At 49.7% G+C, this 21,769-nt stretch overlaps 1 protein-coding gene across 4 annotated transcripts in view; it reads left to right on the forward strand.

Annotated features, from left to right (window-relative positions):
• Window positions 1-15,633, forward strand: part of Ctif (cap binding complex dependent translation initiation factor) — a 241,089-nt gene extending 225,456 nt beyond the window's left edge. For 3 of the 4 annotated variants that reach the window (XM_027397919.2, XM_027397920.2, XM_027397921.2), the window contains exons 11-12: window positions 10,235-10,288; window positions 11,416-15,633. In XM_027397919.2, the coding sequence (XP_027253720.1) occupies window positions 10,235-10,288; window positions 11,416-11,631 (270 nt within the window). In that variant the 3' untranslated portion in view covers window positions 11,632-15,633. The remainder of the gene's footprint in view (window positions 1-10,234; window positions 10,289-11,415) is intronic. The other variant, XM_027397922.2, reaches the window with a different exon arrangement.
• The last annotated feature ends 6,136 nt before the right edge of the window (window positions 15,634-21,769 follow it).

Consider the following 21,769-nt stretch of genomic DNA (forward strand, 5'->3'; position numbering starts at 1 on the left):
CTATGATCACCAGCTCAAAGGCCTTTACTGTGAACACCAAGAATACACCTAGCCGCTTTCCCATGCATCGTGTCCCACTTCGGATCAGCAGTCTAGCTGAGACATTCAGACGTGCTGCTGGGGATGCTCCTTGGAGGCAGAGGACAGGCCTGCTTGACTCTTCAAGGTCTTATTCCAACCCAGCAGCCACTCATTCTACAGGCAAGTTGCTATGGGAACTATAACCTTGAATTTCCTGGCTCTGGGGCTGTGAAAATCACAACCTGAACCTTCCGTTGATGTGGGTTTTTCGATTAATTTCCTGTTTGATTGTTTACTTTAGAAAGCGGAAAATGCCTTTGCAGCAGCTAGGTCCCTTTACCCAGAGGCTGTCACACCCTCCCTGCAAAGCCAGCAAGGTCAAGGCCAGGCCTTGGGTGGGTGGAGGTGGGGGAGGCAGGGGCCAGGGCAAGGAGGAGTCCCAGCTAGGGGCAGAGGGCAGTCTGGCCCCCTCCACTGCCCTGCTTGTTCATCCCAGGGTCCCAGCACAGTGGGACAGACCCAGGAGTTCCCACTTCGGCCCTAGATGGGGAGTCTGGCCACCCACCCAGAGCCCCAGACCTGGCCTCCAGCCAGCCTTAACCCTCCCTGACTCAGAGAACTTATTAGGTGCTGAGTCAGACCCAAGCTGCAGTTATTCCATTCCTTCAGAGAGTAATGTGAGGGGTGACAGTCAGAGATGGCCCCTGTGCCTGGCTCCCTAGACTAAGCTGCCCCACAGGCAGCTGAGAGAATGTCTGCTTTGTTGTCTTTTATTTGCTGTAGCAGAGAACAGTGTGTGTGTGTGTGTGTGTGTGTGTGTGTGTGTGTGTGTGTGTGCGCGCGTGCGCACGCGCCAGTTGCCATGACTGCATCCCAGTCTCTCTCTGTTCCTTGTATGGAGACAGGGGTGGGAGGGGGTGGGGTGGCAGGAGGCTCAGGTGAGGCCCAAGGTACAGGTATCCTCCTCCTCTCCAATGGTAAGCACCGCATAATAGAAATGGAACATTGGCAGTCCCAAGCCTTCCTCCCCATCCGGAATCCGCGTGCTCAGCCTCAGAGAGAGGCAGGAGCTCTGGGCCCACTTGATTAATGAAGACTCCGAACCTAGGGAAGAAGTGGAATCCCCCATGAAGTACTATCCAAAACTGGGCAACTTGGAAAAGGGAAGTGGTGCTGCTACAAATTGCTTCCAAATGAGGAGTAAAAACTGAGAGCATCCTAAGCAAACCAGGTGTGCAGTCACCACCTCTCCCTGGCCTCTCCTTCTCAGCCTAATCCTGTGCAGCTCACTGGGTGGCAGTAGCTACACCACTTTGGCTTTGAAGCCAGACTACACCTGGGTTCAAATCCCACCTTCTGGGTTCCCTAGGGGAAGTTATCTTGCTTCTACTGTTTCTGCCCTTCTAGCATGAGAAATTATGCTGTGTCTAACTGGGCTGAGAGAATTTTAAAATGCGCACAGAGCACCTAAAACAAGCACTGAAAATGTCAAGCACGATACAGGAAGAGCCCCCCTCTGAAAGGGGTAAGCCCAAGAGCTACCTCCCTGTCTCCTGTCACCCTTGAAGTGAGATAGGTAGATTCTGGGGTAACTCAAAACAAAAAAGACAAGCCGCTTCTAGAAAGGACTGGGAAGGGAACCACAGGCAAACCTGGGAGGCGCTGGCTGCAGACACAGCTGACTTCACTGGTGTTCCACAAACGACCCAGGGGTCCTGGGAATTCACAGCTATGGGGATTCTGAACGGAAATCCCTCCTATCCAGGCCACTGACTGGGATTTGGCCCCCAAGAGGAGCCACTGGAGCTGTGGCCCCTGGCTCTGGTGTCTACAGAAGGATTCAGTGTCTGCTCACGGCTCCAGATTACATTTCCACTCCCTGGGGCCAGCCGTGGGATGAAGCACTACCCCCATGTGACATTTAGTGTGGCCACTTTGTAGGGGCAGTTTGCAAGCTCGGCAAGAAGGAAACTAATTATTCCCACTGGGCGCCTGGTCCACAGCTAGGGTGTCTGCTCGCCTCCATTAGAAGACTGGCAGCCAGACCTCAGGCACAGGCTTGGACTGAATGCCAGGGCAGAAGCAGGCACTTCCTTGATATCTGACCCTGGCCACCCTACCAGGGCTCCTTGTTAGAGTAATAGACAAGTGATTTAGAGGAAATTCCCCTCTTGGGGGGTTATCTGAAATGCAGGCAGCACAGACTGATAATTCTAAGAAATGAACATGTGGCATGCTAACTCATGGGGTGAGCAGCATGAGCATCTACACAGGCACCTACACAGCCCCTGCCTCCATCTCCAAGAGATCCCGACTCTTATCCAAAGCTGATCCACTTACTTGATCCCCCTCTGCCTGACTTTGTCCAATCCAATCCAATCAGAAAATTTTAAACCTTGGGCTATACAGATCCTCCTGCCTCCATACACATTCCCGTCAGCTCAACATCATTCTCTTTTTCTTGATAGCCTCTTCTCTTCCATAGACAGGGTCTGAAGGAAAACAAGAGAAACTGGAGAGACAGGACGGGAGACACAGATGGAGGGGTCTCCAGTAAAAGAAAGCAAAGATACATTCTTTCTAGGGGTACTTTGGGCCTCCCTGCCGTTCTCCAGGCCCAATCCCCAGCTTCTACCTGCCTCTATCACACACTGATGTCATCATGGCAAAGCTTACTCTCTCTTTCCTAATCACTAAGTCTGGGGCACTGTGGTCATTGTTCATCTTACTTGACCTCTCCAAGCATTTGACCTGTTGACCTGTACTTCCTGGAAATCTTGGCTTCCATGACGCTACTTCCTCTTGTTCCACTTAGCTCTCTGGCCACCCTCTTCTTCCTCCCCTAGGGTTTCTTCTCGATTCTTCTCCAGCCATTGCTGATTCCAAGGTTAGTGCCCTCACGTTCTCGTCTTATTCCATGTATTTTCCAGGTCTCCTCACTCACACCTATGGCCTGACTGATCCTGGGCACTGAGCCAGGTAGCCACTCTCCCACTAGACACCTTCCAAGACCATTCCTAAGGACCGTGAACTCAGCATTTCCAACACTGAGCTCATTAGTTCCTACCTTCCCGTATCGTTGGTGGCATTGTCATTTGTGCAGTTGATCAAGCTTTGAGCCTGGGAGCAGCCCAGCTTCTATACCCACCCACCCCCCCACACACACACACACTCACTGTAAATCTATTCTCTCTCTCATTGGCATGATCATCCGTTTATGCCTGCCTCAATTCAAGCCACCACAATGTCACATGACAGCCTCTTACAGGACTCTGAGGTTCTAGTTTATCATCTCTACTCTGTTCAAGAAAGGATCTTTGTTAAATGCAAATATCATCTGCTCATCCCCCATTTAAAATCTTTCAGGGTCTCTCCAGAACTTTGAGATAAAAAAAAAAAACAAACAAAAAAAAAAACAAAAAACAAAAACCAACCTGAGTAGTATGGCAGCTAGAGCCCATCAGTATATGGCCCTGGCCTTGTTTGTCATGCTACATCCTATACCCCCAGTCCTGTGTGTTTTAGGTGTCTTAACACACTAGTCAGTACATTAGTGAACTCTGCTTGCTCATAGCCTTAGCTTGTGTATAATCTTCTTTTCAAAATCCCTGGAATATTCTCCACTACCACCATTCACCCCATGATCCAACCCCATATGCCTGGCAAAAGTCTTTCTAGTCTTCCCTAGTAAGTTAGAAGTCTTAACATTATCCTTGTCTTTACACTCTTTAGTAAGCATATAGTGACTGCTCCTTAAATGTTGGTGTAGGTGGATACTTGCATGGATGGATGGGTGGGTGGGTGGGTGGATGGATGGATGGATAGCTGAATTGATGGATGAGTGGATTGATAGATGGGTGTATAGAGGGGGGGTGGGTCAATGTGTAGATAGAAGGGTGGGTGAATGGATAGGTAAGGGTGAGTGGGTAAATGGATGAATGAATGGGTAAGCCAATGGATGAAAGGATACTGTGTTGATGAATAAACAAATGTCACCAGTGCAATCAAAGAGCAGGCAAAATCAATTCAATCTTGTCAAAGCCCAGGTTGGCTCTTGTCACCAGTCAGCAGAATTAAGAATTATGAGTTCCAGCTTTCAGACGGAAAATGACCTAGTCTGGGAGAAGGAAGAGGATGCTGACCCAGGACTCTAAGCTCTGTCTAGCTCTGCTCAGACTCGCTGTCTGTCTGTCTGGCTTATGCAAGCCATTTAACTACTGAGGCTAGGTTTCTCTGTCTATTAAGTAGAGATAATAATGCCTGTGGCCTTTGCCTGTCTCCACAAGAGTGTCACGAGGGTACAAAGTGTGTTGGGATCTGCAGGGAAGATATGTGTTTATAAAGATATAAATGTAATCATGCTAATAACACCTTGCGTTTGAATTGGGCTTTGCACTTTTCAAAGCTCTTGCCTGTACATTATCTCAGTTGACTCTCAAAACAGCGAGGCAGATATTATCCCCGTTCTTGGGTAAGGAAACCGAGGCATGGCATGATTAAGTGACATGCCCCAGGTGACTCTCGGCAAGTGGCAGATCTTGACTCCCAGCCTGCTGCACATTTTTGATGATAGCTTTTCTTGGATGGATTATCTGTCTCCCTGAACAGAGAGAGCCAGATGTAATTGACCCTCTTCACGATGACTCAAGGTCATTACCATGAGTATCGGTTCCTGTGTTGTCTTTTGGACTTGGCTGTAATGCAGGTTCAGAGCCAGCAGAGACATAGGATGGACAAGCTCAACCAACTAAAAAGCACCCCCTACAATGCAGGTGGCTGTGTGAAATCCCCAGCCCAACAGCCCATGTGCTGGGGCTGTGTCTTCTTGTCCTTTCTTTCTCTCTCTTTTCTGTCAACATTTGCCCATCTCTCAGGCGTCCTCCTCCACCTCTGATCCTTTGATCTCTCTCTCTCTCTCTCTCTTTTTTTTAATCTTTCTGGCCTTCAACTTCTTCCACACTTTGGTTTTGTCCTTACAAGCCTTGGTCCTTCCATGTACACAGTCAACCAATCAGGGCATTCTGTTGGGCTCCAGTCTCCAGCAAGGTAGCCAGTGTACTCTATAAACTTCTTTATCCTGTACCTCCCTTGCTTCCCCCAGCCCACCCAGAACCAATGCTACTGACAACAGGGTCAGGGCCAGCACTGGCTGTAATGTAGGAGGCAGCTGGGTCTGTTCTCCAAGACTGCAGGATGTGCCTGTGGAGATCTGGGATGGTCAGGGAGGGCTGGCCAGCGGACCTCAGGTTGACACCCTAACTAGTGAGACACAAAGCTGTGGTCTCCTTGCTCACCCCTACCAGCCCATCAAGGTGCCTTCTGTCAGCACCTTTCTCTCCCTGCTGGGTGGCATCCCAAAAGCTAGCCTGGTTCCATCCTGGGCACGCCTTGGGCAGCATGCCCATGCCCCATAGCCCTTCCCGGGGGACTCAGGGATGCTCTTTCTCTAGTTGCTGTCAGGCCTCCCACAGCCTGGCTGGAGCACCTCAGCTTCTTCTCCCTGAGGGAGGATGTGATGGGTGTGCCCACAACAAGGCTCCGGCAGAGACAATAGCACAGGAATGCATTCGCTTCCTAACAAACACTGTGTGGGCTCGTACAATTGCCTTGGATTCTCATCCAAGAAACACATTTCACGGTGCAAGGGTGCGGGTGGCTTGCCTGCCCCAGCCCGCCTACATCGCTCTGTATGCCAAAGATTTGGATGAGGGGTAGCCTCTTCCCTACCCAGACCTTCACCCGGAGACTGGACCACAGTGGCCCTCCATTGGTGCAGCCCTTCTTTCTAAGAGTGGTGGTTCAGAAGGACAGTCTATTCTTCCAGAGAGTCCTGCTCTGGTCACTGTCTTCTTTTTTTAAAACCATTTCTTTGTTGTGGTAAATATACATAATATAATATTTACCATTTTAAGTATACTTTTACAGCATTAAGCCCAGTCATATTGCTCTGTAGTCATCCCTACCAGCTACAGAGTCTTTGTATTTCCCCAACTGAAAACCCTGCCCCACATCCCAGTTCCTGTTAGCTGCCTGCTTTCTGCCTCTATGAGTTTGTTTGTTCGCAGGGCATCATATAAGTAAAAATCACACTGTATTTGTTCTTTTGCTCCAGGCTGCTTTCATTTAGCAGTGTCTTGAAGGTTCATTGAAGTGATGCCACATGTCACAACTCCATTTAGAGCCGAATTGTATTCCCTTGTAAAGATGAATCATTCGTTTATCCTCTTCTCCAGTGTTGGACACTTGGGTTTCTCTGCCTTTGACTACTGTCAATTATAAAGCCATGAAGAAGTGTACAAGTATTTTGTCTATTCAAGTGGCTACTCCTTTTTGAGACTCCTTTTTGAGTTCAAGCAACTAGCTCCTGAAAAATCCCAAGTAGAATGTGTATAAATAAGAGAAGTACTGGGCTCCTCAATATACAAACAGGATTCTCTTATCCAAAACCTAGCTGTCCCTCTGGGAACCTAGACTTGGAGAAATGAGACATGTAACAGAAAATCTGGGCCAAGGTGGAAGAATGGACAAGTTCCATACTTGGAAGGATGTCTATGATCCCCACAAAGGGAAGGAATGTCCAGGAGTAGATGTTATGATAAAGCTCGAAGGGGGATCTTGAGATAGCGGATTCCATAGCAGGTGAGGGTGACCAAGGTGGAGGGACAAACATGCCAGGCAGACAGAGCTTAAGTGAGAAGTTTCATTAGAAATGGGGGAGGGGAGGAAAGAGAAAAGAGGTAAAGAGACACAGAGAAAGGACAGAAGAGAAGAGGGAAACAGGAAAAGTCCTGTCTGCCCCAGGGGAACAGCAGAAAGAGACCTGGAAAAGAGCAGAAAGAGAGGAGAGTGGAGAGAAGAGCCTGAAAGACAGCGTAAGTGGGAGGAGGTCATTCTTTTAAAGGGTCCTTCACACCTGCGTGCAGACTAGTGCTCATGGAACCCTGGGCTGACCACAGTACTGCCTAAGTGCATTCTGCCAGGTGACAGGGGCAGGCTAGCATAGTGGATACTAGGGAGCTACTGATGAGTCTGCGCAACCTGGGAGGTTAGAGGCAAAGGGATTCCAGTGAAGAAGCTGTCATCAAATAAGACAGGCGAGCCTCTTGTTACCACAAAAAAGCAGCAAGTGGGGACTTCCTGACCATCCACAGAGTTGAGAAAGCCACCCTCAGAGGTCAAAGAAGGAGGTTGAAGGAGCTCTTTCTGCAGTCATCACTAAAGGATCTAGGCATCCATGTTCAGCAGATAGCATCAAGAAGCCCGTCTGCATCTAAGGGGTGAGCAGGTCAGAGGTCAATGTCAGGTTTCTTCTTCCTTATTTTTTAAATATATTTATTTATTATGTACACAGTGTTCTGCCTGCATGTATGCCTGTATGCCAGAAGAGGGTACAAGATCTCATTATAGATGGTTGTGAGCCACCATGTGGTTGCTGGGACCTGAACTCAGGACCTCAGGAAGAACAGCCAGTGCTCTTAACCTCTGAGCCATCTCTCCAGCCCTTCTTCCTTATTTTTTGAGACAAGTTCTTTAAATGAACCTGGAGCTCACTAATTAAGTTAGATCAGTAGGCCATTGAGCCCCAGCTTCTTTCTGTCTCAGCCTCCCCAGGGCTGAGATAACAAGTGTGCCTCCATCAAACGTGGCCTTTTTACACAGGTTCTGGGGATCCAACTCAGGTCCTCAGGCTTGCAAGGCAAGCGCTTACCAAGTGAGCCGTCTCCCCCGCCTCTCCTTCCTGTGCTCTCTGTACTGTATGCAGCCACAGCAAGGACAGGAGAAGGAGTGGCACAGCCCTCAGTAACTTCCTTGAGAAAGCCCAGCAGGCCTGTGCAACAGAGCCTAGAGACAATGTGGTTTTTGGCTTAGCACAGACTTTCCCAATAGCCAAGTACGAGATAAGTTTAGAAGAAAGCACCCTCCCACAACTCTACTTGGGAGGGACACAGGCCGTGCAAGGGTAGAAGTGGCACTGTGGTCTGTAGGGAGCCCAGAACATAGTACAGTCACATAGAACACAGGAATAAAGGAAGGAATACGGACAGACAGCAGAGCCTCATCCATCACAGAAGGCCAAAGGCAGGCGAGCAGGCCCTGGGTGGTAGAAGAAATGAGAAGGAGCTGTTGGCCCAAGGGTCAAAGCATTCTGCAGACAGACCTGGAACCTGCATGAGGCTTGTCCTGCAGCAATACCGAAAGTGGGGAAGGCCACTTTCCAGGGGTAGACACAGCATGTTTCAAAGTATCCATTGCTCCTCAGGCCCTGGCTCTTTGAGGCATTTCCTATAACATTACCTCACTGGTTGCTAAACCTGGCATACTCTTGTGGGGAAATACTACAGGCCTGAAGAAGCTGTAATCAGGACCAAACATGACCCAAGTACACACCTGCATGTGCTGTGAGAAACCTGTCGCTACCACAACAGCCTTCACTTGATGCATGATGACCCTGCCTCCAGACCCCAGTTTCTCCTCCTCCCGACACAGTGGCCAACACCCTCCCCCACCCCACCCCCACACAGTCTCCAGTTCTTTCCCCTAGAAACCTCATCCTCTGCCTTCCTTGTAATTTCTATAGCGTTTTACTTATCTATTGTAATTTGTTTTGTTTTGTTTTGTTTGAGACAGGGTTTCTCTATGTAACCGCCCTTAACTGTCCTGGAAGTCTGTAGACCAGGTTGGCCTCGAACTCAAAGAGATCCACCTGCCTCTGCCTCCTGAGTGCTGGGATTAAAGGGGTGCTCCACCACCATCTGGCTGTAATTTCTGCAGCAATTTGATTTGCAGTTTTTGTATGTTTTGAGGTAGACTCTCACTATGTAGCCCAAACTGGCCTTAAACTCAACATTTCCCTGGCACAGCAAGCATTAATATGACAGGTGTACATCACCAAACCCAGTTGTAGTTCTGACAAGGGAGGTGTGTGAGAATGTAGTATTCACACCCCCTCACTGTTACCTTCCCAGGGCTAGATGCATCACTCTGCCCAGAAGGCAATGGCCCTTGTTTTGTCTCCTACTGACACTGCCAGCTAGGCTGGCCTTCTTCCTGCCTCCTAAAGACTCCTTTTTGTTTGTTTGTTTTGTTTTTTGTTTTGTTTTGTTTTGTTTTTGAGACAGGGTTTCTCTGTAGCTGTGAGCCAGTCCTGGAGTCCTGGGACTTACTCTGTAGACCAAGCTGACCTAGAACTCACAGACATCGGAGTCTGCCTCTGCCTCCCGAGTGCTGGGATTAAAGTCATGCACTACCATCACCCAGCTCCAAAGACACTTATTAGCAAATATTTTCTGTTTACTTAGCACCTGTGTCAGGGGCTGGAGACAACAGTGGATAAACTAGGCCCTGAGCTTATTGACTTCATTTCTGATGGAGGAAGAAGATACAGATGTCAAGGGCCACAAAGATGTCAGTGGGAGTGGATGGAGGCAATCGTGTGTGGATGGGGCCTAGAGTAAGACAGTAAGGTCTGTGGTTATGGGGTAGCCTAGAGTCTCCAAGGACAAAAATACAGAGAGCGGAACTGGAACCAAGATATGTGTGAAGTGTGCAGTTATAGACTGAAAATGTTGAATGTGAGTCACATGTAGCTTCTGTACCTGTGATCTCAGCACTGGGGAGGCTGAGGCAGGAGGATGACTAGTTTGAGGCCACCCTGTGCTATAGTATGAAACCTTGTCTCAAATGGAAAAAAGCCAAGACATGGTGATGCACACCTCTGATACCAAAACTTAGGCAGTAGAGACGGGTGTCAGGAATTAGAGGTCAGCTCAGTTATGTAACAAGTTCAAGGCCAGCTTGGGCTACATGAGCTTCTATCTCAAAAAAAAAAAAAATGTTTTTAATGGTAAATTTTATGTTAGATGAGTTGTGTCTCAATTTCTAAAGAGAGACGTTGAGTGGACAGGCTAGATAGGTAGAGGAAAATGTGGTGGGATGTGGTCAAGGAAACCTAGCCATGGTCTTGGTTAAAAAGCACTCCTTGTGGTTGAGTCACAGCTGGTGGCTTTGAGCTTGAAATGTTGCACCAGTGGAGAAGAAAGTTTGATGACCAAACTCCCTCCCATAGCCAGGCCCCGGCTCCTGACCCAGTGGAGAGCTTGGTCATCAACAGTATCAAAGCTGGGTCAGAAATGAGCAGGACAGTGGCCCACCTGCCAGGCTAGCAGCTGATGTTTGGCCTGACTGTTTTTTCCTCTGTCCTCTTTTTCTATAGCTCTTGCAGTCTCAGGATGTGAAGGAAGACGCTGTCCTCTGCTGCTCCATGGAGGTGAGCTGTGGGTTCAAATGGACTAACCCCAGATTCATGTGCCCTCAGGTCTCACTGTTGGGGGAAACTGTGTCACTTGTTTACCTGTAGAGCCGCCACTGGTCCAGGGATGTCTGTGGAGCCAGGCATGGATCATTCTCTAGAGGAATGCAACACAGACTGGCACTGTCCACTCCCCAGTCCCAAGACCTCCTGCTATTTGGATCAGGCGTGTCACACTAATGACTTTCAGAGTTTGCAGGGGACCTGCTGTCCCCAAAGATCTGCCTTCATTTCCATGACATGTAATTAGGAGAAGGTGCCAAATGCTTGATTGAATCTCCTACGTTGGCTTAGTCTTTTGGAAGGCTCCTGATCTCAAGGTGCAGCCACTGAACACTGAATCCTTCTGGAATCTTCCTTCCAAGGTGGAGCCTAGAAAAGCGTAGGATAAGGCCAGGGTATGGTGGCAATGAGGGTTCCGTTTATATGGGTAGGGACCTGCAGGAGTTGTTAGCCAGAAGTCAAAGATGAGAGCTTCTCCTAGCCAGCCTCCCCCCCCCCCCTCTCAAGATTTCAAGATCTCCAGCCTGGCCGTCTACTTCAGTTCATATCTCTCTCCTACCAATTATCACAAATGTGGGCAGAGGTCAGTTCTGTAGCTAGAGGTAGGTTTGGAGTTAGTAAGGAGACCCGTGTCCCCTCCTGTCCTACACAGACACATATAGGTATGGATCACTAATCTGTTTCCAGAGAAATGCCTGGTGAATGGAAATGACCATGGAGATACCTAATTGTCCCAGGTAGCAGACCATGGGGTCAAACGAGGGGCTAAGTGTAGTCAGGGAAGGCTTCCTGCAGGAGGGGATGTTCTGGGGTAAAGACACAAGAGGTGAGTTCCTAGTGAGTTGGTGTCAGGCCTGGGCAGCAAGCAATATCCTGGCTCCCAGCATTCCTGCTGGCAGATGGTTGTTAAATTTAGCATCTCACCGTTGGCTATTCCTGCCTGGATCTGCATGTCCCTAGGACAATCCAGATCTTTTTGGTCCTTGCCTCCGGCCTATCTAGCCAAGGACTGGGAGGGGTGGGGGGTGAAGTGCGTATTTAGGGGGTCCAAGTCCCATCCTGATCACACTTTTCACCCACAGCTACAAAGCACGGGCCGGCTGCTGGAGGAGCAGCTGCCTGAGATGATGACGGAGCTCCTAGCCAGCGCTCGAGATAAGATGCTGTGCCCCTCAGAGTCCATGTTAACCCGGTCCCTGCTCCTGGAGGTCATCGAGCTCCATGCCAACAGCTGGAACCCTCTGACACCCCCCATCACGCAGTACTACAACAGGACCATCCAGAAACTGACAGCCTGACAGCCAGAGGGGCCTGGCGGGCAGCCCATGGGCAGCTGGGGCCCTGGTGCACAGGGCCAGATGGACAGGCGAAAGGACAGGGGTGGCCCTGGCGGGAAAAAGAAATAAGCAGGCAGGCAGCAACAGTGGCCAGTCTGGAACCAGCCGAGGAGGGGATCGCATCCCTCAGAAGAGTTCCCCCATGCAGCTACCCAGCCTGAGCATGTATGTCTTTGTCCTGATGGTCACCCGCCCTTTCTCTCCTCAGCTCTAGTCCTCCCCCCCACTCCCTCACCCCCCCACCCCGCCTTCCAACCCATCCCCCATAGAGCTTTATGGGAGGAATCTCTGCCACTCCTCACTGTCTCCAGCTGCCTCTCAGCCTCCCACACCTCTGGCCACCGCTTGGGTCAGCCAGCACTGCTGAAGGCTGAAAAGTGGGTCGAGACGGCTTCTCATTGTTCCCACGTGCTGTCAGCCGCAGTCGCCAACTGGCAGCAGGCAACGTGTAGCAGATGTCTGGGAGGACAAAGGCAGGCACGGTCCCCACCAGCCGCCCATAATTGACAGCCTTTGTCAGCCCCAGTGGAGCTGGGACAAGGCTTTTCTCTCTCTCTCTCTCTCTCTCTCTCTCTCTCTCTCTCTCTCTCTCTCTCTCTCTCTCTTTCTCTCTCTCTCTAAACTTCGGGCTTCACCCCCTCCTAACTTCAGTTCCTCCTCCCCTCAGCCTCCAGCCCCAGGGCCTGCTGCTCCCTCAGGCAGAAAAGGGAGTTGGGACTCACAACTCAGCTTGCACCCTTTCATTTTGTTTTTTCAAAAGTCGATGCTTTGAGGTCTCTCTTCTCAGTGAAAACACCCTCAATATGATCTCCCTGTCACCCTCTCAAGGACCCCTTGATTAGTGGGGGATCAAACCCTGCCCCCTGTGGAAACAATCTAGCCACAGCTTGCCAGTAGCCAGCTAGTAATTGGAAACTTCTGCCCAACGGGGATCTCCACTGGAATTCTGTGTTCCTGGGCCCCTGTCCTGCAGTGCCTCTGTTCTTGTCCACTGCTAGCTTCCAAAGGGCTGATACTGTCCCCTAGACTGCCTTAGGACCTGCCCTGGCCCCTGTTATGGCAAACAGGGCCAAAAACGAAGCTGGCAAATTAAAACCAAATGCAAGTCTTATTCCAAGCAAATGCTGGAGGAAGAACCCACTACTGGCTTCGTGGGTCTTGGAGTCTCATTCATGGGCTGTGTACTTGCCCTCACCTCATCCCAGGCAAAACCTAGAACAGCCTCCCAAGCTGTTGGGGGAGGGGAAAATCCTTGGGTCATGACTGGGCAGTTTGGTAGGTGACCAGATGGAGTACTCCAGGCTACAAACAAAGCTAGGATTTCTTGAAGGCTTTGGTCCCTGGGAGCAACTGCTTCTATAATGGCTAGAGAGGAGGATGTGGCTAAGTCCAAGAGGCTGATCTCCGTGTGGTGACTGGAGACTGGAGACTGCTCTGCCTCATCTCTGGCAAGCAGGAACCCACATTTTGATGATCCCCCAGAACATGTGTCCAAGCCCAGTGGCTTCCCATTTTTCTCCTTTTACTGGGACTAGTCATGCCCTAGGCCTTGTTGGAGGCTCTTTGGCGGTGGTTCTCAAACTGTGGATCAAGACCCCTTTGGGGATTGAACGACCCTTTCACAGGGGTCACATATCAGATATTTACATTACGATTCATAACAGTAGAAAAATTACAGTTATGAAGTAGCAATGAAAATCATTTTATGGTTGGGGGTCACCCCAACACGAGGAACTGTGTTAAAGGGTCACAGCATAGGAAGGTTGAGAACCACTGCTCTTGAGGCTTCCTAGTTCAAATCAGCCTGGCTAGAATGAAAGTGAAGACTGTAATTGCCTCAAGTCTAGAAGAGCAGAAAGGGAAGCGCTGGAGGGAGAGTTCCCCAATTCTCTCTGCCTGTCCTCAACTGAAATCTTCTGGTCCCAAGATGGGGGCTCAAAAGGACCTGCTGGGAAGAAGGTATAGAGACCAATGGCCACCCCAGCTTTGGTCTCTTTCCTCTTCCTCTCATCCTCTCCGTTGTTCTTTTCTCTGCTTCTTGGCCTCCTTGTCTCCATTCCAGCCCTTAGGCTGAGCCTGGAGCCCAGGGACACTACAAGCCCCACAGGTGGTATTGAGGGAAGAGCAGGGCAGATGAGATACCCAGAGAAGACACTAGGGAAATCATGTTCTTGTACAGTTGGGCAGCCCAGGTCCTCAGACACCTGCTCCCTGCAGTTTGAGGGAGCCACAGGTGTGCTTGCATGGGCCTGCTTCCCAGGTGTCTATAGGGTGGGGTGTGTGTGAGAGTGTGACTTGTGTGTGTGTGTGTGTGTGTGTGTGTGTGTGTGTGTGGTGTGGGAGTGGGTGTGTGAGAGAGAACGTGTGTGGGGGTGGGGTGGACATCAGCATCTGCTAAGAATGAAGCAGGACCATGAGGGGAAAAAGGCTGAAGGTGGGGTTTCAAGTCACAGGAGTGGGGAGTTCTCCCAGGCTCCTCATTGGCTTCACAGAGTAGGCTCCACACAGGGCTCCCAAACACTGTGTAGAGCAGAGACTGTGTGTGGCTTTGTGGGTACCACGGACCTAATGCAGCTCCTTCTTAATGGCCCATTGCGGGGGTCTTGCCTCAAGAGCAGCCCCTTCTAGAGCCTTGAGGACCAGTATGAAGATGCAAGATATAAATATGTATACATATATAAATATATTTTTAATTACATGTTGTGTCCCGGTGGCTCCAGACTTACCGTTTGCCTAGTTGCTTGAAAGCACTTCCCGGCCCATCCTGATAGGACACTCCCAGCTGTTTGTTTGCTGTTTGTTTTAAATTCAGATCCCTGCTACCTTTTCAGACATGGAAAGAAAACTTTTTTATTTTTTAAAGAAACAACAGCAAAGCCTAAAATCTCCAAGTCTGAATAGCTTCCTGTGGGAGAGGACTCAGGCAGGAAGTGGGGGAAATGCAGGCACCCACAGACCCCTGACCTCTCGCCAGGCCAGAGCCCCTCTGCCGCCAGAGGAACAGCTTATCAAAGCCCAGCTCTGAATGAACTGACAGGAGGCAAAGCTAGATATCTGGCTGTTGCCTCTCTCGGGCTTGTGATGTTCTATCTGGCCATGATGTTCTGATATTGACCCTTTTCAGGTTCCCCCGCCTGTCAGGATGAGTTGGTCCTTGTTTTCCTCTCAAGTGTCCTGCTTGTTACTGTCCCCCTCATGAACTGGCCGTATTGCCGAAGCTCTGGGACCACACAGCTCCTTCAGGGCTCCCAACCTCCCATGGACAAGGCCAGGAGCCTCACCATCAACCATGGGGAGCATGTGCCCCCCAAACCATCTTCATCCATGCATTCTTCCTTATCCAGTCTGTAAACCTTCAAAGTTTGGGGATCATCTTGTCCATCTGTGTAAATGTAAATGTTGACCCGGTTGGTATTTATTCTAATTTTTATTGTATTTTATTTTATTTTGTCTGAAGGGTGGGGGGTGGGAAGTATACCACTGTTTGCACCCAGGGCAGCTGCAGGGACAGAGCCCGGACAGCCCAGGAGCCAAGAGAAGCAGCTCCTTAGGGGCCACTCTAGACGGCAGCCTCTGGATAGCCACATCTAGGCTGTTATTTGGCATCAGAAGCCAGCCAGTGGGTGTCCCTTGTCCCAGACACTCAGGCCTGCCCATGGCGTCATGTCCCTCAGCTGTCTGGCACTGTGTTGGGAAACCTGACTGTGTCTTTGAGGAGGTGGGTGGGAGAGCGTAGAACTCTCCCCTGCTCAGGACACTTGCACCAGAAGATCTGGCACCTCACCTGAACCAGCTGGGGGCCTGACAACAGGAGCTACCTCCCTGGAGCAGGGTCTGGAGCTTCCCGCCAAAGCTATGGGCCAATCCTGCTCGCGCCATCCCTTCCTCCACCCGTATGTCCTGCTTCCCAGCTGAACCCAAACTACAAATGGGTTTTAAAAAAAATAAATAAATGATACCAAATCCCAAAAGCGTCCCGAGTCTTTCTTCTCTGTATTGAGCTCGCCAAGCCTCTGTGTCTCAGCTGGTACAGGCAGCAGTCTCAAAAGAGCCCAGACCATGAGCTGCTGAGGACAGTCCTCACTGGCTGCCAGCCAGGGCAGGGGCAGACTCTAGGATCTAAAGAGGTTAGGAAAGGGCTCATGTAAAATAATGTCAGCAAAGGAATGGAACTTCTGTATCTAAAAGCAAGGCTCCAAGGCTGAGCCAGGGTGGTGGAATTTCCTGAAGAAAATGACTTTTGTGATGGCTTTGGTTGCTGCAAATTAACCAGCCCCAAGATCTGCACCATCCCAGGAAATGCCCCCATAGCATTTGGCAATGACTTTTTGTAAGAAGCTGGAGACTCAGCTGGGCCTGGTGGTGCTCACCTTTAATCCCAGCCCTCAGAAGGCAGAAGCAGGTGGATCTCAGTGAGTTCAAGGCCATCCAGGGCTACACAGAGAAACTCTGTCATCATCATCATCATCATCATCATCATCATCAGAGAAGAAGAAGCCTGAGACTGGCAAAGTCAAAAAGTAGCTGTCCTGTCTAGTCCCAGGCAGCCAAGAGTCTCATTCAAGTCCTAAATGAGCCTGTGAGATATTTCCTGTGATACCATGCCCTCATTTCGCAGTTTCTTCCATGGAGAAGCATAGGAACACTGCCTCTTCATAACTTCTTGTGTAGCATCCTCCTCTTCATCCTTCCCTAGGCAGGCCCAGAACAGCCTGGGTACCTGGAGAGGATATGTTGAGATTCGGCTGTTGCTCATGGCTGAGTCAATACCCCTATGACACTGCCTGAGGAGGAGCAAACATACACAACTGGGGTCGAAGAAAATGATTTCATTAAGTGATTGAGATCTTTGTCAAGTAAGTTTACAAAAATGTGAAGGAGTGGGAGCAGAGAGGAGAGGTCAAAGGAAAAGTGTTGGAAGACCACTCCCAGAGAGAGAAAGGGGAGTCCAGACCTGAGACTCAGCCAGATGAGCCTGGGCAATAGTGATGCTGAGAAGCTGGTAGATTACTGAGTCCCGTGCAACCTGTCACTCAAATAAACGTTTCCACCCCGCATTTCACTCCCAACGCTGTTGATGTGTGTCCTCTGTCATGTAAAGAGCAGGTTACATTTGTGCTAGCTCTGTAGAAAGACAATAGAAGAAAACTTCGTTTTGAATGAATCATCTAGAACACTGACACCATAAGACTTAGCAAGGCCTTTGGGCACTAAGGCAAGGAACACAGACACAAAAGGGAACAACACAAGTCAGGGAAATGGGGGTTCTGCCTTAAGTTACCCCTCTCAGTTGGTCCAGTGAAGCAGGCAGACAAGTGGTGGGGGTTTTGACTTGCTTGGTTAAGATTTTTAATGTGTGTGTGTGTGTGTGTGTGTGTGTGTGTGTGTGTGTGTGTGTGTGTGTTTTGCCTGCATGGTGTGTGCACCACATGTGTTCATAGTGCCTGCAGAGGTCAGAAGAAGGTATTAGCTCTCCTGGAACTGGAGTTATGAATGTGAGCCACGAAGTGGGTATGGGAACGAAATCACAGTCCTCTGCAAGAGCAACAGGTTCTCTTAATGGCTAAGCATCTCTCCAGCCCCTTGTTTCTGTTTTATGGGGTGTGTGTGTGTGTGTGTGTGTGTGTGTGTGTGTGTGTGTGTGTGTGTGCTTGCTACAGTGCATGTGTGAAAGGCAAAGGACAGCTTTGTGGTGTCTGTTCTTTCCTTTCATCTTTACATAGGTTCTGGGACTTGAACTCAGGTTACCAGGATTACAACAGAAGCACCTGTCTCCACTGAGCCATCTTGCCAGCCCTTTTTTAACTTTTCTGTGGTGCTGGATATGGAACCCAAAGCCTCATGAAGCTTTACCACTGAGCTGGACTCTGTCCCAGTTAAGTAGGTCTGACTCCCGTTTTACAGATGAGCCAAGGGCAAACAGTGCAAGAGCCAGGTCCAGCCTCAGAGCCAAGTGCCCTTTACCATAGCCCAGAAAGCTGGCTGTCATTCCGCCACACCCCCTTGTCTTCAGGAGAGGCCAGTCACTCAGACAAAGGGGCAGCTAGCTGCCTGCTGAGATAGGGCCAGAGCAGGTTCCCTACACTTCACTCTAGACTGGTGGAGAACAGGGCCATCTGGGCTTTCTGCATGGGGGAGGGGGCTTGCAAAACTTAGGTCCATCATACATATACAGTCCATCCTGCTGGGTCCCAGTTCCCAAAGGCCACTGACTCTCAGGTGGGCAGGAGATGTCCCTGTGAGGTGGACAATTGCTAGGAACATTTTCAAACTATATGCTGAAACAGGACACACCACACAGCTTACCAAGATCCTGACCTTAGAGAACCCTTTTTCTGGCTAAGGGTATGTGAGTATGTCATACCTTGGATGGAGTGCCTGAGAAGAGGGCTTGGGAGTCACTATCTGCTACCCTAGGAGCACAGCATAATGTTGGCCATCCTGAACGATGATGGTCTTGTAGAATAAACACCCGCAGTGGGCCGAAGTTGTGGTACTGGGGTTTGCCACTGTGACTGAGTCGGGTAGCAAGCATATTTAGAACTGGGAGTGTCCAGTAAGTCACCAGAGTTCAACAGAACGTATACCCTGACTCAAGGTTGTCTATGACATCTGTAGGCCCTAAGCATTACCCAGCCCCTCTCTGGGAACAGTGTGTGTGCGTGTGTGTGTGTGTGTGTGTGTGTGTGTGTGTGTGTATAAACTGATTTCATGGCTATGTTAGTAAAAAGATACATATACCAATATTTATTAAAACATTTTCTTTAACCTAAAAGTTAAGTTTTCCTTCTGATTTTAAAAGAAACCATGCTGTGGGCCCCATGAGGAAGCTTATCTCATCCATTTGAGTTACTATAACAAAGGAAGGTAGAACTGGGTGGCTTATGAACAACAGGAGTTTAATTCTGGCCATTCTGAAGGAGGCAGAGGTGCCAGTATGGTGGGCTTGTGTGAGGACCCTTCTGGTTGCAGACTACTAACTTCTCAGTGCATCCACATAGGCAGAGGAGGAGGCTTTTGTAAGGACACTAACTCTATTCATAAGGCAATTACTGACATAATTGCCCCCCAAAAGATACACCTCCAAATGCTACCATACTAGGGGTTAGAATTCCAATGTGAATTTGGGGCTAAGCCTTCAGTTCGTAGCAGCACACTACTAAGCCTGGGGGTACATCAGTAAATGCACTGAGCTAGGAGCCCTGCCTTTTCCAGCTGCCCATTGGTTTTAGGGTGACTTAGGGCAGGAAGAGGTTTAAGAGAACAGCTCACAGCAACCACATGAGGAAGCCAGTATCCCCACACATGGGTCTCCATCCCCATCAATCTCTTCATTTACTGAGCACTCCTGTATCCCAGCCATAGTCCTAAGCACGCTCTGTCTTAGGGAATTCATAGGAGCACCCAGACTCTGGGATGATTGGCTCTGAAGGATAGATGACTATGGCCAGGATCCCACAGCTCCCTAATGCATAGAGGGGTCTAAATGTGATGAACTCAGCCACCAAAATTCCTGCTCCTTAGATCCATTCACCTGTCCCCAGGGCTTTCAAATTACTTTCACCTCCCAGGCAGCAGAGGGTCCCAGAGCACAGGCATACTCCCGCAGGCCTGGCCCAATTGCTGGGAGTCCTGATGCAAACGCAATGGTATACTTGTGGTAGAGAGTCAATGCCTGACTCAGGTCCTGGTGACACTATGGGGCTTGCCCAGCCTAGGGAGAAAAGACAGTCCCTTTCTACCAGGTGATAAGCCAGGGGGAATCCTAGCACCCATCAAGTCTGCCTGAGGAAAACCAGCTAGAAACACAAACTTCCCCGTTACAACCCAAGTGCTTCTGAAGCAGTCGGCAGCCGACCTTTAAAGGCGTTCACACCCACAGAACCCCGAAGTCCTGTCCTCCCCATGGACTTGCTTTGGATTAGCCAACCATGGCAAGTTCCACAGCAGACACTCAACACCTGCAGTTTCCACTCAGGCCACACAAGCATCAGTCCCACTACTCACCAATGTGATTTGGAGTCACTTTGGGGAAAGGTCTAGTGCAATCTTCCTGCCTCCACCTCCTGCATTTTAGGGTTAGAGGTGTGCACCACGAAGCTTGGCTTCAACATTTCTTTGTTGAATGTAAGGCTGTGCATAGGGCTTCAGAAGACCATCCCTCTAAGGTGAGTTGAAAGGGAGCTACGTGGGATCCACTGCCTGTTCTTCAAGTGGGGGAGCAGAGTCCCTGAAAACCAACTCTGCTCAGTGGGAGGCACCATGTCCAAGGTTCTAGAAGCCTCTTTTAGTCCTTATTCCTCACTTCCTGATACAAGACATCCAGCTCACCCCAGCCCCTCAGCTCCCAAGTCACAGCGAGGGGCTCTGTTCAGGGCTCTTGGCTCCTCTGGTGGCCCAACAAAACACACAGGACCACCAAGTAACTCCGAAGTGAACACAATGGATGGCTGAGAGGCTCAGGGCCCAATCAGGAGCAGGCAATGTACTCAGCCTAGAGGAACAGAGAAGTGCCATTCTGAAGAAGTTGGCAAAGGACAGGAAAGGTGATGCTATAGGCAGAAAAGAGAGGCACTGGGGTTTTTCATGAGTAACTAACTTCTGCTGTGGGACTCCAGGTGACAAGCAAGCTAAAAGCCCCAGGTTTGTGTCCCATGTTTCATTGTCGGTGCTCCTAAGGCTGTGGACAAACAGCAGGTTTGCTCCTGTGTTAGCCCAGAAAAGACCCCAAATTCAGGGATATGAACCTTCCCATAGCATAAAGGAGCAATTAAAAGGGAGAGAGATGATGAGAAGCATCGGGGAGCTAGTTAACTCTCCAGGTAGGAGACATCTTGACTGGGAAGAAAGACAACCCAGGAATCTGTGGGTTCTGATCTTCACACTGGCTAGACATGTAAGCCCTCTCCTTCCCAGGCACCTGCCACTGTGCCACTGTCCCCTGGAGGTGATCGTGTGACTAATAAACTAAACCTCTTTAAACTATGAAGCTTTTTTTTTTGCTGTTTTTTTTGTTTTTGATTAGAATATCTCTTTGGGGGTCATTTGCACCCTGATTTTATGACACTGCATGTTTCACCCTTTCTTGATGGCCCGGGATCATTTCCAAAACACTAATTAACACAGTGAACTCTAACGGGGTTAGCCTCAGAGATTATCAAGGTATGGGGTTAGCCTCAGAGATTATCAAGGTATGCCCCTTCTGCTCTGCTTGTTTGATTACTGGATCTGTTTACACTGCTCCTGCCTCTCTCATCCTAACACTGTCATCACCACTGTCACTGTTGTGGCCTGAGAAACTATGCCATCGAACTTGTCAGAACCTTTTGTCAAGGAGCAACAGGCCCTCAGTGAGGCCCCAAGGAGCATTCTTACAAAGGCCATGAGCTTTGCAGCATAAATGGACATTTTTGTCATAGTGGTGGCCGTTTGAAACAAGGTCTCCCTGTGTAGCCCATTCTGTTCCAGGTTTTGCCGTCCTAGCTTCCCCAGTGCTGGGAATACAGATCGGTGCCACCACACCCTGCTCTGTGCACGGGTGATTTTAGCGGCTAATTCATCTACTTAGAAACATTCTTTCCTGGTTTCTGACCCCAGATAAGTTCCCAAAATGCTGGATCCACTCAGAATTAGATTCATATGACTAGGTGTGACTGGGAAGGCCACGAAGCTGGTGAGTGGGCTGGCCACACTTTTCCCAGGAGGAAGGTAAGACTCACAGGGCTGGCATGGACAAGGACCAGTGAATCAAGATGAATCTTAGCACTGCTGACTTGAACAACAAACAGCCTCATGGTCACACTGTCTGTCCCCTCATCAGAGTGTGAGCAAGAGGGCCCTGAGGGTCCTGGGATGCATGCAAAGAGCATTGGCTTGTCAACCAGCAGAACGGAATCTATCCCCGGCTCCATGACAGTCAGTTAGTTTGTGAGAGTGATGCTTCTTTTGGTCCATTGTTTTTTTTGTTTGTTTGTTTGTTTTTTTCTGTCTGTTTTGTTTTGTTTTTGCTTGCTTGCTTGCTTGCCTGCCTGCTGGCTGGCTTGCTTGCAGACATGATCTTGCTGTGCAGCCCAAGTTGGCCTCAAATTTGAGGTCCATC

This window comes from Cricetulus griseus, chromosome 2 (genome assembly GCF_003668045.3).
Source record: "Cricetulus griseus strain 17A/GY chromosome 2, alternate assembly CriGri-PICRH-1.0, whole genome shotgun sequence".
Taxonomy (NCBI): Eukaryota; Metazoa; Chordata; class Mammalia; order Rodentia; family Cricetidae; genus Cricetulus; species Cricetulus griseus.